This window comes from Pelobates fuscus, chromosome 3, assembly GCF_036172605.1.
Source record: "Pelobates fuscus isolate aPelFus1 chromosome 3, aPelFus1.pri, whole genome shotgun sequence".
Taxonomy (NCBI): domain Eukaryota; kingdom Metazoa; phylum Chordata; class Amphibia; order Anura; family Pelobatidae; genus Pelobates; species Pelobates fuscus.
Genome location: NC_086319.1, coordinates 74,993,143 through 75,020,388, shown reverse-complemented (window position 1 = coordinate 75,020,388; position 27,246 = coordinate 74,993,143). Strand labels below are relative to the sequence as shown.

At 39.8% G+C, this 27,246-nt stretch overlaps 1 protein-coding gene across 1 annotated transcript in view; it reads left to right on the top strand.

Annotated features, from left to right (window-relative positions):
* The window catches only part of SLC41A2 (solute carrier family 41 member 2), a 173,091-nt gene extending 152,931 nt beyond the window's left edge, over positions 1-20,160 (top strand). The window contains exon 11 of the mRNA XM_063447218.1: positions 17,882-20,160. Coding sequence (XP_063303288.1) covers positions 17,882-18,067 — 186 coding nt within the window. The 3' untranslated portion in view covers positions 18,068-20,160. The remainder of the gene's footprint in view (positions 1-17,881) is intronic.
* The last annotated feature ends 7,086 nt before the right edge of the window (positions 20,161-27,246 follow it).

The window sequence follows — 27,246 nt, the reverse complement described above, 5'->3', positions numbered from 1 at the left end:
ATTATGGCTTCTGAAAGGAACTAGGACCAGGCGTTCTATAACTCTACATTCAATTCATGGAGAGAAATGTCCAAAAACATATATATATATTGTAGTTTGGATTAGCCTTATAAGTCCAGTAGACAAGATGTCAAACCACCAGAATATTGCAGTATGTAATCATACCTTCTTACTGGACTAACATAATATTTCAGACAAGCTTTCAATAGTTTTTCTCTCTTCCTCAGGTCTGAAGCAACTCTCGAAAGCTTGCCTTTGAAATATTATGTTAGTCCAATAAAAAAAGTGTCATTGCGTACTGCAACACTCTGGTATTTTGGCATTATATATATACATATAATAACTGTATGGGGGTAAATATGTAGGCAATATCACAGTACAGTAAAAAAGGAGAGGAAGTGAAGGGAACATTGATAATAAACGCTAGAGTATCCTGCCTTCATTGAATGTGGTATGCAGATAAGCAAACCATTTAGTTTGAAGGGACAGTATAGTCACCAGAACAACTACACCTTATTGTATTTGTCCTAGTGAGTATAAACGTTTCCCTTCAGGTTTTTTTTTTTTTTTTTTTTTTGCAATAAAACACTGTTTTTACAGAGAAAAGGCAGTGTTTACATTACAGCTTTGGTACACCTCTACTGGCCACTTCTGATATGGCTGCTAGAGGTGCTTCCTGGGGCAGTGCTGCTCAGTGTGACTGCCATTCAATGTCTCCACCCTCTGCATGCAGACACTGAACTTTCCTTGTAGAGATGCATTGATTCAATTCATGTCTATGATGAGATGCTGATTGGCCCGGGCTGTGTTTGGCTTGTGCTGGCTCTGTCTCTAATCTGCCTCAGTCTCAGCCAATCCTACGGGGAAGCTTTGTGATTGGCTCAGAACACCACTGGGGGGTCGGGAGGGGGGTGAAGGGTGGGGGCTAGATGGTGATTTTTAACTCTATAGGGTCAGGAATACATGTTTGTCTTTAAATGTCTAGACAGTGAACATAATGGCATTAAATTAGCTTTAACGAACAGATTGAACTATACTGGAAAAAGGTCAGGAAGCATTTAGATTACAGAGTTTTTTAGATCTATGTGAGACCATGACCCGACTATCAGTGTGTTTCTGCAGATCACCTATATTGGCCGATTGTAGGCAAAGTGTTTAAAAAGGACTTCAGGACAGTGAATAATCAGACTATGGGCAGCGTGTATATATATATATATGACATGTTTTATTGTGCCACTGCTCAATACCTTGCATCCAAACAATAAATAATCTCCTTATACACTTCACCTCTTGTAAGAAATATCACTGCACTCTTTATGAAATTTGAAAGCAAGCAGATTTAAGCCTGCTGATGAAAGAATTATTAAAGTCCGTTACAATATTCCTGTCAACAGAAAGACACATTAAGTTCTCCAATAGTTTCCAGCTCTGGAGAGAAAGGCATTAGAAGAGGGGGAGATAAGTATTCATGACAACTAATAGCCCTGTGATTTTTCACATGGGTACACTAAGTACTGTACAAGTCATACTGGGCCGGAGAGATTTATTGTTTTCCTCGCTCCTCATCCAGCATATTTGGCTGGCTAGACATTTTATCGTCTTTAGTAATCACAGTTTTATATATATATTTTTGGTGAAAACCGCAATGTAATGCAAAATGTATTGAATAGTTTAAGACACTTCTAAAAAGGTTGGTGTTACAATTGCACAAATCATTGTGACCTAGGAATTGTTTGCATGTGCCAGCAATATATGTCCTTGTTAGGTTTGAAAAGGCTAAATATATCCTTGATTTGCACATCTTGATTTGCACATTGCATGTGTAAGAGTGCATAGGGTCTATGCTGTATGTAGGTGGGTGAGATGTGAAAATCTTAATGTCTCCCCCTTCCCTTCTTCTTACCTTTTACTAGGGAGGGGCTACATAGTGCTGCTACCCTGGTGGTTCAGTGATAGTATGTTCACTTTAGCCTGCAGCTCCTCCGGCTGCAGGGTGATTCTCCTGTCCTCCAGCAGGCACAGCACTGTATCGGAGCATTGCCGTGGAAACACGCGACAACGCTCCAACCAGCCTGCTCGCCGGAAGGAACACAGAGCCTCCCAGGCCTTTCCCTCCCTCTGCTGGAACCAAGTGCCAGCGGGCCGGTGAGGGAGATCTTTGGTCTCCTCACCAGCCCTGGAAGGCTTACAGAAAGGCTGGAAAAAGAAAAAAGAACAATATCTGTCCCAATGATAATATTAAGATACAAAGAAAATTACTAAAGTGTTGCTTAAAATCTTGAAGATACTTTATTTTGGATGTCAAAAGACAAGAAAACCAACAACAAGCGAACAAGAACCCTTGCTACGACTACCTGGTTGAAAAAGTCAATAATAGTAGTCTATGCAAGGTGCACACATAAACGGGAGTAAGGGAGTGAGGGATGACACATAAAAATAACAAAGTGAAGAGGCTGAGTTTGCGGGATATGTCCAGAGCCCATAAAAAATAATAAATAATTTGCAAAATAGTGATATCTATTAGTGGATAACTTTGTATAACCGTGTGTCAGTAAACACGTATGTAACACTGCAAAGTATCCAAATTTATGGCAAAAAAAGGGCAGTCAACTCGGACCCGATACACAATTACCACATAGACTGATTCAAGCTTGTCAAGTCTATGACTGAGGCAATCTAAGTCAGAGGGAATCTAGCAGACAGGAAAAATGCCTTGGTGGGCCTTATAGCTAAAGAAAAGAACTTGCTCAGCTGCCTACTGGTAATACGGTCCCTATATAAATAAGGTATACCATGGATGGAAGGTAACCTCTCAGTAATGCCCTAGTACTAACTTAGATACAAAGTTATAGTACAAACAGACAAAAATCATTCGAGAACGTGGTGCACTGGTTTGCAAAATCCTTCAATTGTCTAGTCAAGGTAAGTAGAGAGACTCATGTCTAAATATGATAGTTAGAGAGCAAAAGTAAAGCAGATAGAATGGTGCCTTCATGGGCACCTTGCAAAGAAAGAAGAGTGTGGAAATAGGAGACCTTAGCAAGTTCAGCGAGAGCTAAATAGTTTTTAGTAATAAAGTACTGCGGATTCTTACTAACTATAATTGAAAATACCCTGGTCGGTGTATTACTTCCGTGATAGCCGAGACTGCTGTCAGCCATCTGAGTCCCCAGATACCTGGATAACTGCTGAATATGGCAGGCGATGTGAGAGGTATCTCGGGTCTTGGGAAACGGGAAGCAATATTGAGTGTCAAGGCTCCGTATTAGCCGAGACGGCTGTCAGCCGTCTGGGTCCCCCGATACCTGAATAACTGCTAGATATGGCAGGCAATATGAGAGGTATCTCGAGGGACAGGAGACAGTGTGGAGTGTCAAGCCTGGCTCTGCTTGGGCCGTCAGGGAAGATGAAAGGATTTCCCCGGCCGGCCTTGGTCCGTGGCCATCGAGGCCCACTCTGGGTTTTCTGTAGAACCCACCACCGCATACCTGAAATCCCAGGTTGAGCACCCCTGGGCTAGTACGTGGTTTATGTTTTCCTTTTATTCAACATCTGTTCCAGGATGCCTAATTTCAATCCTGTGCATAATTTAAGACGGTCGTCAGCACGCACAGGGCGCTGTCAACAGGCGTATTGAGGTTCTTCCCGTTTGTCTCCCTCCTTCCTTAAGTAGAGCCCTCCCCATCCCACGTCCCTATACCAGTGCTAGTTTTTTCTTTAATTCACACTAAATCTCTCTCTCACTTCCCCCCACCCCCACGTATGCGCTCTGGCCAGCTAAATGGTCCAGTAACAGGCTTCTTTATGAGAAGCGATTGTATTGGACTTCATGTGGCCAGGTGGACTTTGGGTTGAGGAGTGAAAGGCAGCACTGGAAGCTTAGCCTGACGCAGGATTCCAGGTGTGTAAAATAATTGTAATTTTTTTTTTTTTTTGCAGTTTTACTTCCAAATATAGGGGAGGCCTAGGGAATAGTGCCCAATGGGGAATTTTACATAGGAAGTTTTTTTGTTTTTTTTTTAAAGGTTTGGAGTAACCCTTTAATGGAAATTTTAGCCCTCCAGAATAACAGATACTGTCTTCTATTCTAAATGATGAAATCTCTCTATGGTGAACAAAAATAGTTTATGCAGATAAAGTATCAACAATGCAAGGCAGAACCTTAAAGGAAAACTTTAGTCTAAAACTAAAGGGTTCCTGTGGCAAGTAAAGGGTTAAAAAAACTCTTTAAAAAACGTACCTAATTCCAGTGCTGAAATCCCTCTGCGCTGGGTCGGCCTTCTCCTAGACCTAGTGAGAAGAAGTGGTCTAGGTTAAAGTGCTTGTTCGTACGAAAAGAGTATATTAAGAGTCGTTGGTCTGTTGATTTTGAGTGATGATTTTAAGCCCATATGTGGAGTATGAAACTATTCATTTTATTAAACATTCTATTAATGAATTTTAATGATATTCAGGATGACCTTCTTCGCTGTATCTATTTATAAGCATCACACAATTTTTTAAATGTTTATTTTTTTTTTCTTTGGAAGATTTGTTCATTTGTACCTTGATATTTCCCCTGTATCCCTGTTTCAATTATTTAAACACTCACCACTTTGTAAGAACATACATGCTTCACAAGAACATAAATACACAGTCTTCAGCAGAACAGCCCAGTGCATTATGGTAAAATGACAAGATCATCTATGTATTATTCAAATATACTGAAGATCACACATTAAAAGTATGTTAACATCTTATCTTACTTGATATGACTACACCAAAGCAGGCCACACCCTAATTAGACCAATCAAAGAGAATATCAAACCATTACTCAGTATTTTATCATGTATGCCTTCTAAGTACATTTTTAATTTGTACTGCTCCTGTCATTGTCCCAGTCACCCTGATCCATAAAGAAACTATCTTTGTGACCTCTCTGTAGATACTTAGCACGGATATATGTCTAGATTGAAGGCACACCTCACCTTGCTAACCGTTTCTAATAGTCAAAGCTTGTGCAAACAAGCCAACACTGAGATACTATGCAAACTCTACTCCCTCATAAATATGTATTACAACAAATTTATTTCCAAAATCTGATGTGGAAAATTACTGTTCAAATGAATTGTGACATTGAAAGCTTGCCACCAGCCATTAATCATGATTATAGGTGTTATGCAGCGGGTTACTATATTAATAAGGTATGAGAATTTTTATTTTTAACCAAGTATTAGCTTACTGCTTTATTGCTCTACGTTTAACTGTGTATAGTCATTGCCCTGCATGCGCGTTATATAGATGTTTTCGGAATATAACTGCATTCATCAAGTGCAACTGGGTGACATGAGGTAGGTTAACGACCATTGCTGTTTGGTGGTCTGGATCAATGAAGAAGATCCATACCTGCCTTTCTTGCACCATGTCTTCTCCAAACTCCATGTATATCTCTTGAGTATAAGCTACACAATATTGGAGAAATAAATATATTCATATTACTAAAATCGGTAAAACGAGTGAGAACTATTTCGCAAAAGGGGATTTAACACACGTTAAATGTTCTTAAATTAAGAAGGGCCTTTTCAACAAAGCAATTCAACAACTCTACAGCTAGTTCGAACAAAGAGTAGTGCAGTGCTTATATATTCTATAACTAACTCTAGAGTGATTTCGAGGATTAAATGGGTCTACGGTTTTAAAGAAAGCTCGGAATATGGTTAGTCCCCATGGGCCAATTCATTTATTCTATGTTGTCAAATTGCACATATTGAGATCATTCCACAACACTTTATTAAATTAATCCCAATTTTGATTTAGTGCCCTGGTTGTTTAGAGCTTTTGTAACAAAATTAAATGAATTTAAAAGCAACAATTTCAGTTTATGCATAAAAAAATAAAAAATAAATAATTAATAAATCCGAAATTCAATAAATAATTGTGAAATAAATATTTTGTAGCAAGAAATCTCTTTTGTCTTACACCAAAGCAGCATAGTCTTACTGCACACGTTAACTGTTATTATTGTTAGGCTTACTGTACGCGTTGCTTTATTGTGTCACGCGCAGTAGTTATGGTACTTAGAATGTCCCTTTAATATTTCCTTGGTCAGTACATCTGATGACTGTTCTGTTAGTACACATTCATTTAATTTATTAAACATACTCTCCTAGATCAATGTCTTGCCTAGTCTATTTTTTTTTTTCTTATCGATTCTAGATGGTTACATTTCCAGTAGGCATAATTCCTTCTTGACTCCATAAGAAAAATTCCGGGTTTGTTTGTTTATACATTGACATCTTCCCATATAACATATTAACTATGGAAGTTATGGGGGTACTTACAGTGCACATTTTGTGACCTTTTATTTATTTTATTATTAAAACATGTTGTTTGTTTAGACATGGCACCATATATCGTGTTATTGTGTTATGGTTTGATTTGCTTGTTACTTCATTTTCATGTGATGAACTGTTATAGAATGATTTCTAGCTGCGAAGGTTCCCCTCCCATTCATTATTCAGTATTATTAAAGCCCTCATCTGTTGACCACAGATGTTGCCTGGGGGAGACAATAAGTGTGGCCCATTTATTATTATAGCCCCAACCCGCGGACCGTGAGTGTTTATTATTATTGGAGCCAGGGGCGTATTAGCCGCGAGGCAAACAAGGCATTTGCCTTGGGCGGCATTTTCCAGGGGGCGGCAAAAAAAGCCGCCCCCAAATGCCCAAGGCAAATGTCTTGTTAGCCTTGCGGCTAACAGACATGCCGGCGGGCTGCTGGGCGATCGTGCGGCACTGCCTGGCGGGCGGGCGGCCGGCCGGCCGGCGAGGGAGCACTTCCCCTGAGCTGTCTGCTCAGCTCCCTCGCCAGCCGCAGAGTGAGACTGGGAGCCGGAGCCGGAATATGACGTCATATTCCGGCTCCCAGTCTCACTCTGTGGCTGGCGAGGGAGCTGAACAGACAGCTCAGGGGAAGTGCTCCCTCGCCGGCCGGCCGCCCGCCAGGCAGTGCCGCACGATCGCCCAGCAGCCACTGGACCACCAGGGAGGAAGAGACACCCCCCTCCCCAGCATTCCCAAAGGTAAGGAGGCTGGGGGGGGGGGGGGGTGTTAAATAAAAAAAAAATGTGTTAAAAATAAATGTAAAAAAAATGTGTTAAAAAAAAAAAAATGTCTTAAAAATAAATTTTAAAAAAATGTGTTAAAAATAAATTTTAAAAAAATGTGTTCATGTGGGTGGGTGAGTGTGTGTCTGTTAGTGTTTCTGTCTGTGTCTGTTAGTGTGTGTGTCAGTGTGTGTGTCTGTTAGTGTTTGTGTCTGTTAGTGTTTCTGTCTGTGTCTGTTAGTGTGTGTGTGTGTGTCTGTTAGTGTGTGTCTGTTAGTGTGTGTGTCTGTTAGTGTGTGTGTCTGACTGTGTGTGTGTCTGACTGTGTGTGTTTGCCTGTGAGTGTGTGTGTATGTTAGTGAGTGTGTGTGTCTGTTAGTGTGTGTCTGTTAGTGAGTGTGTTTGTCTGTTACTGAGTGTGAGTGTGTCTGTTAGTGTATGTGTGTTTCTGTTAGCGAGTGTGTGTTTCTGTTAGCTAGTGTATGCGTATCTGTCAGTGAATGTGTGTGTGTGTATTTAGAATGCGGGGCGGGGGGAAAGGTTGGGTGGGGGTGGCGCGGGGGGAGGTGGGGCGCCTGAGTTTTGTCCTGCCTAGGGCAGCACAAAACCAGGATACACCACTGATTGGAGCTCTGTCCACTTACCACGGTTGGGGACAATATGTCCCTCTTCCCCCCTCCATTTTAAAAGTGAAGTCTCCACCCAGTGCAGTAGCTGGAAAGTCACTAGTATTTTATTAGACATTGTTACACCAGTCTTTATTTAATAATAATTATTATTATTAATAATTAATATAGTAATTATTTGTTTAGCGGATATTCCCTCACTTGCCACATGTCGGAGGGGCCAGATTTCAGTCCCCTATTCTAATATGGTGGTCATAGTGACCATAGGCTTTCATTGCATTTATTTTTATTTTTTTAACATTTTTTTTTTTCCAGTGCGATGTGCGATGAAAAAGTCAGAAATGATAAACATGGTAGCAATTGCTACAGGGAACTGCTTGAAATTTCAAATATACCGCACTTATTTGTTATAAAATAACAAAAAGAAAACAGGCTAAATATACACGTCTGGACCACGATTAAAATAAAAGCTTACTAATAGAGAAACTATGCAGCCTAAAATAATAGATTAAACATACATACAGTATAAGGCGGAGTATCTTCTTATTTGAATAGCTGACAATAGTAAATATTTTTAGAGATAAAACAGAATGGGACACATAATAGTGCTATATTGTCTGTATACAGTTTTAAAGTGCAAGAAGTGGATGCAATTTCACTCACAAATAAGGAGCCTATGGATAAGGCTCAACTTTCCAGCTTTGTGGGTTATCAAGGTTCCCACTCCCTTCTTTATACTGCCAGGAGGTTTCAAGTAATGAGATATCCTCTCAAAGGTTAGTATAGAAATAAAGTGCTTTATTAAAAGTGCACAAGTTACTATAAATAAAATAAATAAAATCAAGACCTTACAGTTATGAAGGTAAGTCTTTGAAATAGTCCTTAGTAGTGCAAAACGCGTTTCGCCTCGTTCAGAGGCTTCCTCCGTTGATGATTCCTCATATAATCACTTCTTGCACTTTAAAACTGTATACAGACAATATTGCACTATTATGTGTCCCATTCTGTTTTATCTCTGGAAATATTTACTATTGTCAGCTATTCAAATAAGAAGATACTCCACCTTATACTGTATGTATTTTTAAGTTTGTTGTGAGGGTAAAGGGAAACTCACTAAGGTGTTTGAGTATCTATTATTTCCTGTGTGTCTCACTGGGATACTGTTTTCATTCACAATAGATTAAACATGTTTGGCTCATTAGAAATATTACACCTGAAACCACTATTATACCAGCGCTCCAAATACATTTAAACAAAGGGACATAGAAGAAAGAACTTGTCAGCATATATTAAATGGCTACTGCAGATATTGTCAGGGCACAAAATCCATGCAGTGGGACAGAACAGGATGTAATCAGCTAACTCCCCTAATAGGAAATCCCAGGGTGTACTCGGTAGTTTCGTTGGGGAAGGCCAAAGAGCAGTATCAGGACGAGACGTCCCTACAGCCCCAAGCATGAACGAGGGCCGACTCCTCCAAACACCGGGAGCTCCCATCGACAGAGGCTGTTCCCTTCAGGAGACTGCAGATACCCCTTCTAGCCTGGAGCCGTCTCCGGCTGGGCATTCTCCCACTTGTGTGTGTGTCCAGGGGAGGTAAAACTTTGTACGAGCTTCAGCCTAGGCAGGCCCGCTTTCCAAAGGACAGGAGCTTAAGTTGGTGGTGTGACCAGAGGAGGACCCTCCACTCCCTGTGACATATTGCTCCGGGCTCCTGCTCGTACTGCCGAAAGGATGGTTACTGTGCACTCCAGTAGCTTTGCCCAGAAGTGAGTGAATATCTCTTCCATGCGCAGTAGGCAGCTCTCCATGGACACATGCTGCATCTTTCTGTGCTGTAGTAGGCCATGCTCCACAGGTAAAGTTGCGTCAGCCATATTAAGCAGTAGGATTGCGTGTAGGTGAGAGGTAGGAGCAGGTATTTGGGTCTTTGTGTTTTGTGTGATTCAGCCCAGTGGAGACCCTGGGAAAACCTCTACCAGTCCAGGGTGTAGGAGAGCAGCGATTACAGGATACATACTGGAGCTTAGGAGGCCGGCCCCCTCTCCCTGGACCCGTCAGTATGGTGCCTCAGGTTTCAGGCAGAGTGTTGCTTCGATTTAAAGTGTTGATTCGTCTTCGGCAGCAGCCAAAACCAAGCTTGAAGTGTGCTTGACAGTATGTTTAGCTGCACAATAGCACAGTGCCCCAAAAGCAGCCCAGAATTCAGGAGCTCAGGCACCACACGTCTGCTTTGCCTGGTACCCTGCCCCCCCCCCTATTTCTTTTTAAATTACTAACAAGGTTATGATTAAATGTTATAAAAACATGTAATACTAACTTCTTTAGATAAATCCTTTGGAAGTTTTTCTAACAGTATTGAATCATTTGGAAAGCTTATGAATTCAAGGCCGCGTTTGAGATGAGGATGTGATGATAAACTGTGGTTTTGTATGAGACAGGCATTCTGCTCATTATCTAATGTCTGGAGTTAGAGCTACAATGGTTAATTGACATGTAGAATGTCATTGATGGTTCATTAAAACATTACTCTGATTAAAATGTCATTATGTTGACTAGTGATCTCCATCAGTGTGGGGAATTTGTGTTGAGTGAGGTGTCATACATTAGTGGTGTAGCTAATTGGTTTGCTACTTGTGTATGGAGCTTACAGATTTGGGATGATACTTCAATTTGCTGAATGCAGCTCCCTGTGTGCTGTTGCATTTGCTTTTAGATATATGTATTTATCAGAGCAATCATCTTTGCTCATAACAGTGTTTCCTCGACTTCCAAAATACATTTTTATTGCCAGTTTAAAACAGTGATTTTGAACCCAGCAATGGGTCCAAAATTATTTATGTGGGTCACAATTGGTTCTAATAGGCCCATCTTATTCATTAGGCCCTAGGCAGCTGCACACAATATAGTCACGCCATGTATATAATTTGGATCCTTGTCACAAGTGTAAAGAATTGTGAGAACAAGTGTCAATCACCTTTCCCATCATAGAATGTCCATTTTAAAAATTATCAGCTTTCATTTTGTGGTTACGGTTCAGATTATGCCTGTTTCTAAGGAACATTAACCAAAATCAACCAAAATTAGGCAAATTGTATTATCTGAGAATGATTCGCAAGCAACATTTTCTAACAAAATAGTTTTGAATAATTTTTGAACTGTAAAAATTCTCTAGCTCACATAACATTTGCAATTTTCTCTAAAATTCCTAGCTTTCCCCCCAAAATGTTCTGCCAAGTTGCCAATCTTTTATGATGTATTTATAGCTTGGTCATAGTGACCCCCATAGGCTTTAATTAAATTTGTTTTTTTAATGACCAACAGGGTTAGTCATTTAAAAAAAAAAAAAAAAAAAGTCTGATAAATGTGCTTATGAAGCATATTTGTCAGGGGATCCTTCTCGACCCGTTTGGTGCCTGGTAACAGATCAGATGTATATTACAGGAAAAGTTGCACTGTAGTCGGGATGAATGAAATAAAAAACTTTCACCAGTGCGACACTTAAGCGTTACCTTGTTGACAAATGTATTTCCTGCACACTTCTGTAGGGGGTAGGGTGGCTTTTGAAACATATGCACACAGGTAAGGGGTACACACCGTGATCTGCACGTCAAGGTGGTAAGTCTTTTTGGTTTCTCTATATCTATATGCATATTTTACTGCTGCTAAACGCTTTAGTAGGAAACTGAAACGTTGATTTTTATTTAACAATATCTAAAGATTTATAAACGAAGACCGGCACAACTTTTCATGCAATATCTCTACCTATGGTCATATTGTGGTCAACCCAACCAATAATGGTGGAGAGCTTGAGAGTTGGTTTAGATTTGTCCCACCTCTCTTACAATTAATCTCCCAGTTTGTTTTCAGGTTTTTTTGGTAAACCCTTAAAAAATTCCTCTATAAAAGTTCTGCAACATTACAACTTTGGGTGCTGACTGTATTGTTCCTCAGTGCTACTTCTATCAAATGAGGTGGGAGTTCACTCCTTGGTTTAATGATCGACTACATCAAACTGTTCTGTAAATCCATTGCGATTGTTCAAAAATCAATAGACGCTTGGGAGTAAAATCTCTTAAAGCCATATTCTTGTCCTTGTTGATTTGCTGTATACAAAGCACCGCTTAATTTGCATTTCTTGTGCTTTCTAAAAATAGCAAATTTGGATTAGTTTTTTTTTTTGTTTGTTTTTTTTCTATATCAAACCTGCCTTTACCATATGGATCAATAGTGCATTCCATATCAGCAAAGTATAGAGGGATGGATGAAAATGCATTCTTATCATCACAAATTAGCAAAGTTGTACAGTGCTTGACATTGATTTTATTGATTTCCATTTGTACATCCAAAGGTTGTTTGTATTTAAAAGATGAGTGATTTAAATACAGTACTTCCAGAACAGAACGCATTTGATGCATAACAATTCCTCTTCCTGTTCATTCCGTTTCAGAATTTTCCTATAGTGCATGAAGGTGTAATGCACAAATCACTTGGATTAGCTCTCTAAATATTTACCAGCGTTTAGTAAAGACTATAGAGTATTAGTAGTAAATTAAAATCCAGATTGCACAATTGATGATAAAATAGACAAGCCGTGAGTTGAAGGATGTGTTCATATCAGCTATTTTTTGTCAAAATGTTGTGGTTTGCCTAACTTTTTGGGGGTTTTCATTTCTACATTTTGAATTTCATTGAAGCCCTTTGAATTTGAGAGTGAACCATGGAATGTGATTTGTGAACACAACTCTCTCTCTCTCTTATCCAACAATATTAACTTTGAATATCCTGTTTTATTAAAAAAAAATAGATCTACAACAATAATTCGGCAAGTAAAATAAGTCTCTCTCAGTTTTAAAATACATAAAATTGTTTGTTTTTTTAAGCACTTTTTTGTAACATTTTTATAAAAACAAAATTGTCTCCAACTGCAAGACACAATACTGTAAGTGACTTAATGCCTGTGTTCTTCACGTGACAACATTTTAACTACTTGCTATTTTACCCACATTTTGTCATTTTTTATCTTATTCCTCTATAAGAGTAGCCAGGAAGAAAAGTGGCTGATGTGCAACACAAGAGTGTGAATCATTCAGTCATACATAATTGAGTACATTACTTCTAAATTACTATAGATTTTCCTTATATCCACAATGACCTAAGAGAATCATTTACTTCATTTAAAGGTTAGCGTTCACAGAATTGTATGTTGGCAGTTAACTTACACAAAGTTGTCTAATGGCTGTGCAAGAATCTAATGCACTGTATAGACCTTATCCTCGAGGTGCCGCGGCATTTTAGGCATTTAATACAGTGCATTACCGTGCATTTATTTTTGCTGATGTTGCTTAATGAGGTTTTATTATTGCTTGTTGAATATGTCTCAATGTTGCTTTAGAAAAAAACCTCAGTAAGAGAGTTTGCTTTAGATCCTGGCTACTCTTTAAATGGACATACCAGACTTGGCTTGACACCCTCCCCGTTGTAATCTATGAATTGTGGGTATGTAGCATTTAAACATACAAAAACTGTTACGTTTCGTTTTTTTTTGTTGGGGGTGCAGGAAGACGTTGTTTTTTTTTTTTTTTAAATGGTGCAATTTTAGCGAATGTTACAGCAAACGTATAGCTTTAGTACCCTGTGATACAAAATGGATTGTACTTAGTTTTACAGACTGCTAGCAGTGAACCAATTATCTGTACATTTTATAGCTTGTAGCAAAAATAGTCACTAACATCTGAGGGATGAACCATACCAAGTCCATGAGATGATAATATAGAATGTCTCATACCTTCAGGCAGGAAAAAAACTATAAAAAAAACCCTATTTGGAGCCACATTCAGCTCACAAGCCTCGCTTAGTTCAGTTGCACCAACATTACACTGTTGCCCTAATATATGACTGTGATGTATATTGCGTACAACTATATGGCCTTCAATTTGTTCAGACTTGAGCCAGCTTCATTGCAAAGATCTTCCAAAGAAAATAAGGCATTTTAAATAAGTATTTGGAAATAAGTCAGCACACCTAACTTGTGCATAATTAACTGGGCTACACTGTTGCCTTATGAAGAGTGCCTATTTGTCCACACAGTGCGTGCGTGTTTTCTGAGTAAACATATAAACTGTTTGTCAGTGTCAGTTTAAAAACAGATTGGAACCTTAGGTAAAAGTGTTAATTGTAAACAGAAGAATCAATAATTTATTCCAACATGTCGTATCTCTTCAATTAACTACATAAGAGTCTGTATCTGTGTTAGAATTCTGAATCAGGCAACTGTGGGGCGTCGGTGAGGGACAGAAAAACACGAAGTACTAACAGTCTGTCAGGCGCTCTTCTGAGCAGATTATTTATTTAGAAACAAAACACACATACACACCCATTGTCCCATTCGTAACTTATAAATAGACAGCTGAAATGTTCTACTACGAACAGTTGGGTTACTTGCCACTGCAAATATGGCCACGTAGTTAAGTGTTGATCTTCATTGCATCTGTGAATGTTCTGTGTTTAATGTATCTGTTACTGGGGAGTGTTCATTGTGTCTGTGAATGGTGAATGTTCATCGTGCATGTGACTGGTGAGTATTCATTGGGCCTTTGAATTGGGAGCGTTTATTGGGTCTGTAAATTCTAGCTCTATATGTATGTAGTGTTAGAAGTCGTTGTGGCATTGTTCTTGTTAATGTGTGTTAATTCCAAGATGTATTGTGTGAAGGGTTTGTGTTTGTGTAAAAAAACAGGTGTTAATTTGTGTTGTGTTGTTATTGTGAGAATGCAGAGGTGTGTTGATTAAATACAGTTAGGGAGTAGAGGACAGTGGCAGTATAGTGGGCAATGCAGTCTGGAGTGAAAAGATAGGAATTATGTAATGTAGCATTATTTTTCCATCACTGAGCAGCAGGGAGTGGAAGCATAATCAATAGGAGTTGTGTTTTTTAAAAACAGGACAATATTACAGTGGTAGGAATTACACTTGGGGAGTTGTGGAGATGCTCCCTTCACCTACCACCTCTCTTGACCCACACCTAATCTAAGCCGTGTACTCAGAAATATGTGGGCACAGCAATCTGATGTCTCCACCAGACTATCCTAATGCTATTTTGTTTTGCACACATAATAAGTTATATTTGAAAACATGGTTAAGTGACACAGTTCTCTTACCAATGACTTGGCTTTTGCATTACATATAATACTGGGAATTCTGTAATTTCGTCACTCCATAAATAAAGTAATGCAGACAGAAAGATTGTATTTTGATAGGTAGTTAGGAACACTCCAAGCACGATATCCAATACAGCACTTTATGATGCCAGGAGGGACCTAATGCAACTCCATTGTAATAGTGTTATTCACTAAGTACCGAATGACTGAAAATGACAGAAGTCCGACCGCACTGTAAAATTCACAGATATATTAAAGCCAGATGAGCTCAGGATTTGTTTGGTCCGACCACATCTTTATCGTTCATTCGAAAGCATTTGGAAATTCATTAGTATCCGCATGAGGACCAACATAAAGCACAGGAAACTGACATTTGTCAACAACCACATAGCCACCGAATATAAACCGAATGCATCAGACAGGATGTACATTCATATATTATAATTTGCTGGCTTTTCGCAAGTGAATTAATAATTTGAAGTACTGTTTGCCCACTGGCCGTGTTAAGACCCAGCAGGCAAATAGTTTTTTAAAAATCCTGTGCGGAATGAGGGTTAATTGTGTGGCAGCTGACCAACACTTGCTAACCAGGCGCCACATTAAAAAAGTTAAAATAGAAATCAATCTATAAAAGTTCTATTACTATTCCATAGTATTGTAATGGCGGTATTGTACCTCCACATGCCCTTACTTGCCACATGTCTCCTAAATGTTTAAAACTAACAACTGGGCCATTGCTGCCCATTCATTAGAAAAGGCCCCAATCCATAGTGATGGGGCCTGTGAAATATCTAGTGGGTGCATAGCCCCTCACCTATTGGCGATGTGTGTGGGCCCTACTATTAATAAGTAAGGGGGAGGACCTAGAAAAAAATAGAAAGATATGTAACAAGGCGCTTAATATTCTATCTTAGCCTGTACATAGGAATTTTGATTACATTAGCTGCTTTCCACTCCACTAATCAACAATTTTGTTATTGGAGTGTTGGCCCTTACCAATAATAAGGAGAGGACTTAGTGTCCCACCCAGGCCCAAGCCATGGGCAACAGGTGGGGCCCTAACTCTTGCCTTATAATTCATTGGACTGTAATAATTTCCATCTCCCATCCATGTGTGCTGATTGGGGGGCCCTAATTAAATATAAAACAAGTGGGTTGGATATGCCCCCCCCCCTCTCTATTTAATAGCATGCTCCCCGCTACCCCCACCTAGCTAATGGTCCCATTGCTACTTTCCAACAAAAATCAACTAACCTACCTAACCACTTCAGCCTAATAGGGCCAATTAAACTAATAACTGTTGTACTTGCTATCAGAAATCTTCTTTCTTCTAATTCTTATGTTCAGCCCCAGAAAAAGCCAAATAAAAATGCAGAAATAACTACGCCCAAAAATTTTAAAAAATCTCTCAAAAAAATCTTTTTCAAAAACTGAAAAAAATCGAAACTTCACCACAATTAAAAAATATTCCATCCTCACCCATCGAAGGATCGCCGCAGAACTAACGCTGATAGTGGTTAAAGCCCCTATACAGGCTTTCCAGTGCTATCTCAGTTACCGCAGGCATGGGGAAATTTCAAGAGCTTTGCAATATGATCAAGAGCTCGCTGATTAGTTGGCTAGTAAGCACTCTGTCAGCTATGTCTATCACAGGGGGATGTCATGCTGTTATTTGGGCACTGGCTAGCAGTGACATAATTTACCCTTGCAATACAGAGTTTTTTTTTGGGGGGGGGGGAAGGGGGGGGTTTAAACTACCCTGACCAAATTAAGGTCTGCTCAGTGCCTGATTTACAAAATTCGACCAATGTTGAATTCCAAAAACAATGTCTGGATTTTGCCGTCTGAGTGGCAACATACAGCAGTGGATGGTTTTGCCCAATTCAGTACAGGGCCGTTCGGACTTTAGTGAATAACCCTGTAAGTATTCAAACTGTTTTTTGAACGGTTTCACTTCTTACTTGGGGTCCACTGAGTTCTGCTCCTTGTCTTCACTACTTCTGACAGATATCTGGAAGCAATATGTCTGAGCTAAGCAGTGCAGGGCTCAGCAAATTGTCTGAAAGCAACTAGCTGATGATCTCAGCCAATTGGCTGGCTATGGTCAGGACAGCTAATAGACGCTCCTGCTTATGCTCCATTAGATTAGGTTAAGTAGTGGAGGCATGGATCATTGTTCTAAAACAGTTTGACAGGGTACTTCTGACGCATAACCACTCCAGTAGGCTGTAGTGGTTATGGTACTTGGATTGTTCCTGATTGATATTGTGGCTAATTATGTGTGTTGCTTAATAACCCTTTGTATGTAAGATGTGCGACTGACACGTTGCCTTGCAATGCATTGACACACCTCTGGCACTCAAACTACTAGTGAATTTATTTTTCTTGGCACACAACATTTAGTTCTGGCTCCCAAAATGTAGGAAAATTTGTCAGGCCCTACCCTTTATACAGATTTCATCCAACGTCTAGGCTTTCCCACTTTTGAAGCCTTTACTGAAATGATTACAGTACAATGAACTATAAGGCATGAGCTAGTATCAAACAGAAGGTATGCGTAAAGAATGCCACTTCTACGCTACGTAGATAACCTAGCTAGAACAAACACATTCCACCGTAACGCTTTTCCTCTTCAAGTTTTTAAACATCTCATTGATCTCCAGTTGCATAGTAAAACGAAACTTTAATGGAACGAATAAAGCACAGAAAGCATACATTACTGTTAAATAGAATTCATGAAATTCATTTTATTTTTATTTTTGGATAAGTTCTTCTTGACAGAAAGTAAACCAGTCAACCGTCTTAATAAAACATGTTTGGTATGTCGGCCTTAGCTCTTCACCCATTGCAAATAAAGCAGTGTTTGTCCCTATATAATCCAGGATGTTTCCAGAGGGGTAAGCTTGTGGAATGCATTGCCAGTTACTGAACATCCTGCTTGTTCTGTTTGCGGCATAGTCAAGCCATTGATGACTTACAGAGTATTTGTGTTCTGTTTCTCGTACTGCAGGTATATGCTCTTCTGTGGATTGCAGACTGGATGGTGCATCATTTTTGGAGGAAGGGAAAAGATCCAGACAGTTTTTCCATTCCTTATCTCACTGCCTTGGGAGATCTTTTAGGAACTGCCTTACTTGCCTTAGGTTTTCACATACTCTGGCTTATTGGAGACAGAGATGGAGATGTTGGCGACTGATGAAGATTCTGGCAGGCTAAGCAGATTTGTGACCAAGCTCTTCTAAAGAGAATCATCTATATTTCATATCCTGCCAAGGATGAAGATCCAATCGCTGTCATTTCAAATTCCTTAACTATCAATAGAAAATAAACTTCATTGGAAGTCAGCTGAAACACAATGGTTTCAACGAACAGTTTAATCTCAAAATGCACCATGCATATTTTTCAATTGTTTTTTTTTTTCCTTCTTCGTTGTTAATTTAACGGATCCGTGTTTAAAGAATATTTATGCATTATTCCTATGGTTTGCTGATGTTTGGCAAACATGGAATTTAATGCTGATTTTTTTTTTTTTATAATTCTTATTTTTAATATATTTTTGAGATTACATTTATTATTAATGCTTATACAATTGCTTTCTCCACCCTCCTTCCCCCAACAAATTCAGTGTTTGTCTTAGAGCTTTTAGTCTAATGTATCACTCAGATTTCCATACTTTTAATTTATTCAACATTTTCCAATTTGTACTCGTAAAAAAATGAACAGATAAAACATTTCAGAACTTGTTTATAGTACAGGGTGGAATTATAGCTTCATGCGAAACGTTCAAAATTATATGATCATTTTAAATGGTACAATTTATGTAGAATCAACCTTATCTTTGTTTTGACTTTAATATGAGAAATGTTACCACTTATCCCACTTCAAAACATTATGCAAACTGGATATATTTTATGTGGAAAATCTATTAATCTATATACAGTATATATTCTTCATCTACATTCGTAGCATTGCAAGTGTTCTAAGGGTCTGGATGAGTCACAGATCTACCTTTAACAGAAGTGCCTCCAAGGCTCTTTTGTGACAAGTGTCACATACATTAATATTGTATTTGAAAGAAATACACAGGTACTATTTTGTGTGTTAGGCACTGTGGCCATGTGAAATATGTTTACATTGATATGATGCCAATACTATGTCATGATGATGTTTAACCATTTTCAAAAAGCAATCTAGACACAGCGAGGGTTATGTATAAAAGTGTTGCATTCCCCCCTCCCCTCAAAAAAATGTGTGCTCACATTAAATAGTGGTTTAAAAGTTGCGAATGTTGTCACATACACTTTGTACATGTGAGCCCAAAGGTGTGCATGTTTTAGATCACTTTATTAAATCACATCCTGTGTCTAGCTCTATCTGCCCTGGGTAAAGAGTCACAAAGTCATACCTCTCAGATATGTCAGATGTGATGGGCCAGCCCCAATTTGGGTCTCCAGTACTGACATGCCGTGTTTGTTCTATGGCGTTTTGCATCTGGGGACACCAGAAAGATGTTCTCAGAACACAGAGCATCAGAACACGACTGTGATCTGCCCACCCCCTGTTTGCATACTTACCTCCCAGTGCTGAGATAGGTATCCAGTATAAGAATAAACTGTTTCAAGATGACAATAAAAAAAAGTTACAAAAGGGTCACATATTTGCACCATTAAAGGGTGAAAAAGTAAAACTATACCACTATATAGATACTTGGTGTTCGAGACAGTGCCATTACGTATACGTAACCCCTCTGTGTATACATGTTTTCATGTTTACTTTCGCACAAGTGCTTTGTTCAAAGCGCACAGGTTTTACATGTTGTCTGTTATTTTTTATTTTTTTTTGTTTTGTTTTGTTTTCATTTAGTAGTGTACATGCATATTGACAAAAAAGAAAAAAAAGTAATGGTAACATCATTCAACCATTGTGCATACACATTGCTTTTCTAAAGGGTAGAAAAATGAACAACACATTTAATACCTATTCGTACAAAAGAATAAATTTAGATGTTTACTGTCTTAATTTTAACTCTTTTAGTGATACATTGTTAAACCAGATACTGAAGATTTTAATTGTATTCAAATTTTAGTTATATGTTCATAGGCAACATGTCTTTTATTCATTCCTAGCTTTTCATTTTCAGACACATTATTGTTTGAATCTAAATTTAAAGTCCCTTGCTTTTAACATTGTTCTTAAAAACCTAAAAAATCATCATTAAAAATGAACCAAGGCATGATTACTCGATGATGCCTATTGTTAACTGCCAATAAAGATATGTAAGGACTCATACTTTTGTGGACTATGCGGTTTCACTTCTTAAATGAAACCACGCTGGATTTATTTTAAAACCACGTGGCAGCTTTGCTAACATAGATAAAGTGTTGTTTGGAGAAACCTAGATCTTAACAATGAACTGCAAATGTCTGTCTGTCTGCTGAACCAGCGTGCCATTGGGTGACAAACCTGCCCTCTTAGTAGCTAATCAACCCACAGCAGGAATACGTAAATCAGAATAGTTGGCCAACAACCGATTGAATGATCCCTTTTATTTTAAAGGAAAAAAATGTTAGTGGTTACACAGTACATCCCAGCAGCCAGGATCAAGCTGCACATGTATGTATTGGGGACCATTGTACTGCCATTTTAAGGTTTTCCTCCTGTTAATGGAACATTAAGAAAAGTAGATGTCCATCACTATGGGGCTGTCTGATTAGGGTTGTGTCACAATAACTCAGATGTAATAAACATACTTATGAGGTATGTCTGCTCCATTTAATACACATTGCTTAACTTGCATACCCCACTCTAGTGCCTCCCTTTTCAGTCCTAATATAATAAGGACCCGTGTTGGGATGTAGTGGTCAAATAGAAATAAGGAAAAGCTCAAAGCAGCCTTGTGGAATATAGTTTGTAGATGCTCTTTGATCATGATTCCAGAGCATATGTGTTGGAGAGAGCAGTGGTATTAAACGGGCGCTCAAAGCCTTATAAACCCCTTCTGTTTATTATAGTGGAGATGGTGCAAGGAGTCTTTAAATGATGGGCCACTGTATTTTGTCAAACTGTTTGCAGTCAGTAAATTTGACAAAAACCTTGGTTTTAATTGGTGACATTGAATCTAGGGCTCTGTAATGACTATCAAAATATGGTGGTGTAATTTTAATGGAAAAGTATGCAATTAATGATCATGAAAGGTCAATCAACCATATATTTATAGAGTTACACAAAAAAATGATGGAACTGAATAGAGTCATTTACTATAAAACCATAAAAAAGGGAATTGTGGGCACACCTGGAACATGCACCTCTTAGTAATGATGCTGCCATAGAGACTAAAATGTATCCAAAATACAGATTTACATTACACGCCTGGTTAATTGTGCTTCATCTATACATGTTAGTTGTTGTAATTTTACTTTTACTTTGTTAAATTTGATACACTTACAAGTCTCACGCTCAGCATAATCTGCTACTGTAACACTCAAGACAATCAAATCCAGTGGTCTTCACCCCCATAGAACCATCTCGTGTCTAAGGAAAATCTGTCAACTGTTGAATCTATTTCTTGTTTAAGCATTAGACAAATTGACTATGTTGAGTACCTACACCTACACAAAAATGTGCTTATGTCTCATATGCCATGCCTATTTTTTTTCCTTTGTTTGATTCCATTGTACTTGCTTACGCTATTGTGGCATAGTTTGCCTCTGTATTTCATGCACAGAAAAATAAAGAATTAGAAGAAAAAAAATATACAGATTTTGGAACAGCACACACATACAATTTGAAATTTTACAAGGCTGCTTAAAATTATCTCAGTAAACAATTATGGGGAGATTCCTTTTGGGTTGTGCATTCACCCATATTGGTGGCAATAGGCACAGTAAGGCGCAGAATAAACGCAGAAAGTTTCCGTGCCAGACCTCCAAGACATTAACCACTACTCACCCATAATCATAAGTAAAGTCGGCTCCAATATGCTCAAAATCATATAAATAATTCACAGAAGTTTTTGGATTCTATTCTGTGGAGCGATTTAAAAAAAACTGAAAAAACTGGAGCGTTTTGGCCCAAGAGATCAGCGGTATGTCTGGAGAAAGAAGAATAAAGCATAGGCTACAAAGAGCACTCTGCCTACAGTTAGGCATTGTGGTGACTTGGTGATGCTCTGGGACTGTTTTGCATCTTCTTGCACTGTAAACCTGCTGCATGTGGAAGGCAAGATGGATTCACTGAAGTACCAGGAAATCCTAGGACAACACGTCATGCTGTCTGTGAGGAAGCTGAAGCTTGGGCATTATTGCAACTTCCAACAAGACAATGATCCCAAGCAGTGGTGGCTCTAGACTTTATGAGGCCTTAGGCGAAACTCAAACATAAGGCCCCCACTAACACCCAAAGTAAAAAAAAAATAATAGGGGTTGCATCATGTGTATAAGGTGCTGTAGTTGTATTTGAGGACAAGCTTGCAGCTAGTCTCTGTATTCATTGTTCAGAGGCTCATAGTGTTGTGGCTCCCTGTGACACGGCATTGTGATCTCTCTGACTGTAGTTATGGCATAATATGCAAACTAACTTAATTTGCAATAAACACATGTAATTTGCAATTATGCCAATCGTTTATACACGACTGAGGGGTATGGTTACATAGTCTTGCAGGCGTGTATACATAAGTGCTGGTGTGTGTATTTCTGAGTGTAACTGGCATTGTCTACCTGTGTGTGACAGGGTTTTTGGGTGAGTGTGGCACAGTTGGAGTACAGGATTGTAAGGGTTTATGTAATAGGGTGAGTGTGGCAGGGTGAAGGGGTTGAGTGTGACAGTGCAAGAGAAGGCGAGTCTGACAGTGTTGATGGGGAGTTAATGTGATAGGGTAAGTGTGGCAAAGCAAGGGCCGGTGAGTTTGGTATTGTTGGAGTGGATGAGAGTGACAGGATTAGGAGGGGTTATGTAAGTTTGGCTGTGTGTAGGGGGTGACAGTGTGTGGGGACTGAGGGTAGGGGGTGACAGGGTAGGGGGTGATAGGGTGGCTGGGACAGGGCAGGGGATGGTAGGGGGCAGAGGGTGGTAAGGTAGCTGTAGCAGGGGGTAGTAGGGGGTTGTGACAGGGCAGGGGGTGGTAGGAGGGCAGAGGGTGGTAGGAGTGCAGTGACAGGGTAGGTGGTTAGAGGGTGGTAAGGTGGCTGTGGCAGGGGGTGGTAGGGGCAGAGGGTGGTAGGAGGGCAGTGATAGGGTAGGGGGCAGAGGGTGGTAAGGTGGTAAAATGGCTGGGGGTGGTAGGGGGCTGTGACAGGGCAGTGGGATGGTAGGGGGACAGAGTGTGGTAAGGTAACTGTGGCAGGGAGTAGTAGGGGCAGAGGGTAGTAAGGTAGCTGTGGCAGGGGGTAGTAGGGGCTGTGACAGGGCAGGGGGTAGTAGGAGGGCAGAGGGTGGTAGGAGGGCAGTGGCAGGGTAGGTGGGCAGAGGGTGGTAAGGTGGCAGGGGGCAGAGGGTGGTAGGAAGTCAGTGATAGGGTAGGGGGCAGAGGGTGGTAAGGTGGCTGGGGGTGGTAGGAGGGCAGTGACATGGTAGGGGGCAGAGGGTGGTAGGATGGCAATGACAGGGTAGGAGGGCAGAGGTCGGTAAGGTGGCTGTGACTGGGGGTGGTAGGGGGCAGAGGGTGGTAAGGTGGCTGTGGCGGGTAGGGGGCCAAGGGTGGTAAGGTGGCTGTGGGTAGTAGAAGGGCAGTGACATGGTAGGGGGGCAGAGGGTGGTAGGGGGCAGAGGGTGGCTGGGGCAGAGCGTGGTAGGAGGGCAGTGATAGGGTAGGTGGGCAGAGGGTGGTAAGGTGGCTGTGGCAGGGTGGTAGGGTGCAGAGGGTGGCTGGGGCAGTGGGTGGTAGGAGGGCAGTGATAGGGTAGGGGGCAGAGGGTGGTAGGAAGGCAGTGACCTGGTAGGGGGGCAGAGGGTGGTAAGGAGGCGGTGGCTGGGGATGGTAGGAGCTCAGTGACAGGGTAGGGGGGCAGAGAGGGTGGTAAGGTGGCTGTGGGTGGTAGGATGGCAGTAACAGGGTAGGGGCAGAGGGTGGTAAGGTGGCTGTGGGTGGCAGGGTGTGGTAGGGGGCAGGGGTCATAAATACCTTTATTTTAAATACCTTTATAATAAATGTTCCCTGGTGGTCCGGTGGGCATGCTGTATGCTGATTCCCTGGTGGTCTGGTGGGCTCCCTTTACGGTCTGCAGCTCCGCCAGGTGCAGAGCTGCAGACCATGTGGTAAGTCTAGTCTTGCGATCTCAGCCAGTCAGAGCGTTGCCGTGGTAACCTGCGGCAACGCTCTGATTGGCTAAGATCGCGAGACCCCCTCAGTCTGCAGCTCTGCACTCGGCGGAGCTGCAGACGGGCAGGCATAGGAGGGGCCTCGCACCCAGCGGCATAAAGGGCAAGCCGCCGGGCCCCCTCTTGTGTCAGTTGGGACCCGACATGTCACTGCCCTAAGGCGATTTAGGTGGCCACGAGGCCCCCATCAGCGCGAGGCCTTAGGCGGCCGCCTAAATCGCCTAATTAGAGAGCCGCCTCTGATCACAAGCATACCTCAAATTCCACCAAGGCTTGGTTGCAGAAGAAGTTCTACAGTAACCGTCACAGTCACCTGACTTGAACCCCATAGAAAATCTCTGGTGGGATTTAAAGAAGGTGGTTGCAGCATGCAAACCCAAGAATATCACTGAACTGGAGACCATTGCTCATGAGCAATAGGCTAAGATTACTCAGGAACGCTGCCAGAAGCTGGTGACTGGCTATGCATCTCGTTTGCAGCAGGCCATAACAGTGTAATGGTGCTCTACTAAGTACTATAGATGCTTTCCATTAAGGGGTTGAATAATTTTGAGACTGGAGAAGTCTCACATCAAAGCACTTTCACTTTAATTGTTTAGTTTTGACATTATCTTTTTAACAGTGTTTTTTATCACATTAATTTTTCATTGTAAATATTCACAATGCTCTTACAACAGTTTAATTAAATACACTTTAGTTCATTTAGCACTATTTCATTGTCTCCCACATTGGAATTAGTGTAGGACCCACCGCTTCTACTTTTGTGTGTGTGTCAGGAACACAAACATGTATTCCCTAGGGAGCAATTTAAACACTGCCTTTTCTTTAACCCCTTCAGGACCGGCCTGTTTTTGCGATGTTTGTACGTTAAGGACCAGAGCAGTTTTAACACTTTTGTGGTGTTTGTGTTTAGCTGTAATTTTCCGCTCTCTCATTTACGGTTCCCATACAAGTTATATACTGTTTTTTTCACGACAAGAAGGGCTTTCTTTACATACCAGTATATATATTATGTCATATATTGTATTTAAAAAAAATAATAAAATATGGTGAAAAATAAAAAAAAAAACATGTTTTTGGACTTTTACTTGAAAAATCTTTTACTTATCTACAAAAGCTAATGAAAAAAACTGCTAAATAGATTCAAAATTTTGTCCCGAGTTTAAAAACACCCAGTGTTTACATGCTTTATTGCTTTTTTTTGCAAGTTATAGGCCTATAAATACAAGTAGGAAATTGCTGTTTCAATATATATATATTTTAAATGTATCAATAGTGACATTGTTACACCGTTATCTGTCATAAATCCCCGAAACACACCTAACATGTACATATTTTTTAAAGTAGACAACCCAGGGTATTCAAAATGGGGTATGTCTAGTTTTTTTTAGTAGCCACCTAGTCACAAACACTGGCCAAAGTTAGCATTTATATTTGTTTGTGTGTTAAAAATGCAAAAAACGCTAACTTTGGCCGGTGTTTGTGACTAAGTGGCTACTAAAAAAAGCTGAACATACCCCATTTGCAATACCTTGGGTTGTCTTCTTTCGCAAATGGTATGCCATCATGGGGCTAATTCTCATTCCTTGGCTACCATACGCTCTCAAAGGCAACCTAACCAATCTGACAAATTTCAATAAAAAAAAAAAAAGTAAAATCAAGCCTTATATTTGACCCTGTAACTTTCACAAACACTATAAAACCTCTACATGTGGGGTACTGTTATACTCAGGAGACTTCGCTGAACACAAATATTAGTGTATCAGAACAGTAAAATATATCACAGCAATAATATCCTCAGTGAAAGAGCTGTTTGTGTGTGAAAAATGCAAAAAACTTCACTTTCACTGACAATATCATCGCTGTGATATGTTTTACTGTTTTGAAACACTAATATTTGTGTTCAGCGAAGTCTCCCGAGTAAAACAGTACCCCCATGTACAGGATTTAGGGTGTCATAGAAAGTTACAGGGTTAAACACAGTGCTAGCAAATTAAATTATCTGGACTTTTGGCCTGGGTTGGCAGGCAGGTCCCTCAAATTGCAATCATTAAAATTACTTAATTAGGTAAAAATATTACATAAATATGCACGTAGAATTTTAATATATATACATATTTATATATTTGACGTCTACGTGTATATTTATGAAATTATTTATGTAATTATGTATGTGGACATATGTATATTTCGTATTATTTTTATTTATTTATTTATACATAGATATATATATCATTACATTCTAAGTATATTTTGATATAAATATATATATATATCAATATCAAAATACTGTTAGAATAAAACTGAATATATATATATAATTTTTTTTTAATTATTAAAAATTATTTTTATTTTTTGTTATTTATTTTTATTAACATATTATTTGTATTTTATAATAATATATATATACCATATATATAGTTATTATATATATTGTATATATTCGTGTGTAATTTAAATATAAGTGTATTTTTATAATTATATACGTATATATAAATATAAAAATACACTTAGTGTGACATTATATATATGATATATATACATATATTATATATAGGTATATATAGATATAATACATGTATATATAGCATATATATACACATATTATTTTTTTTTTTTTACACAGATTTTTTTTTTACACTTTATTTTGGATTTTTCACTTGCAGGGAGACTGCCTGTCAGCACAGACAGTCCCCCTGCAGGCAGACACATGGACACCTATTGCGGTCATGTGATCGAGTGATCACATGGCCGTGGGGTCCTGATCTGCCGAAGGGGGACTGCCTGGGCAGACAGGCAACCCCCCTGGACCGGGTGGAGCACTGATCGCCGCCGTGGGACCGACGGCGATCAGGTAAGTAGCCCAAAACCGTTATGACGGTTCAGGACCGTCAGCGGTCCAAACGCACGTTTTACCGCTGATGGTCCTGAACCGTCAGCGGTCGTTAAGGGGTTAAAAAGACAGTGTTTACAACACAAACCCTGCAGGGGCGGAGTATACTCACCAGAACAACTGTATTAAGCTGTAGTTCTGGTGGCTATATTGTCCCTTTAATCTGT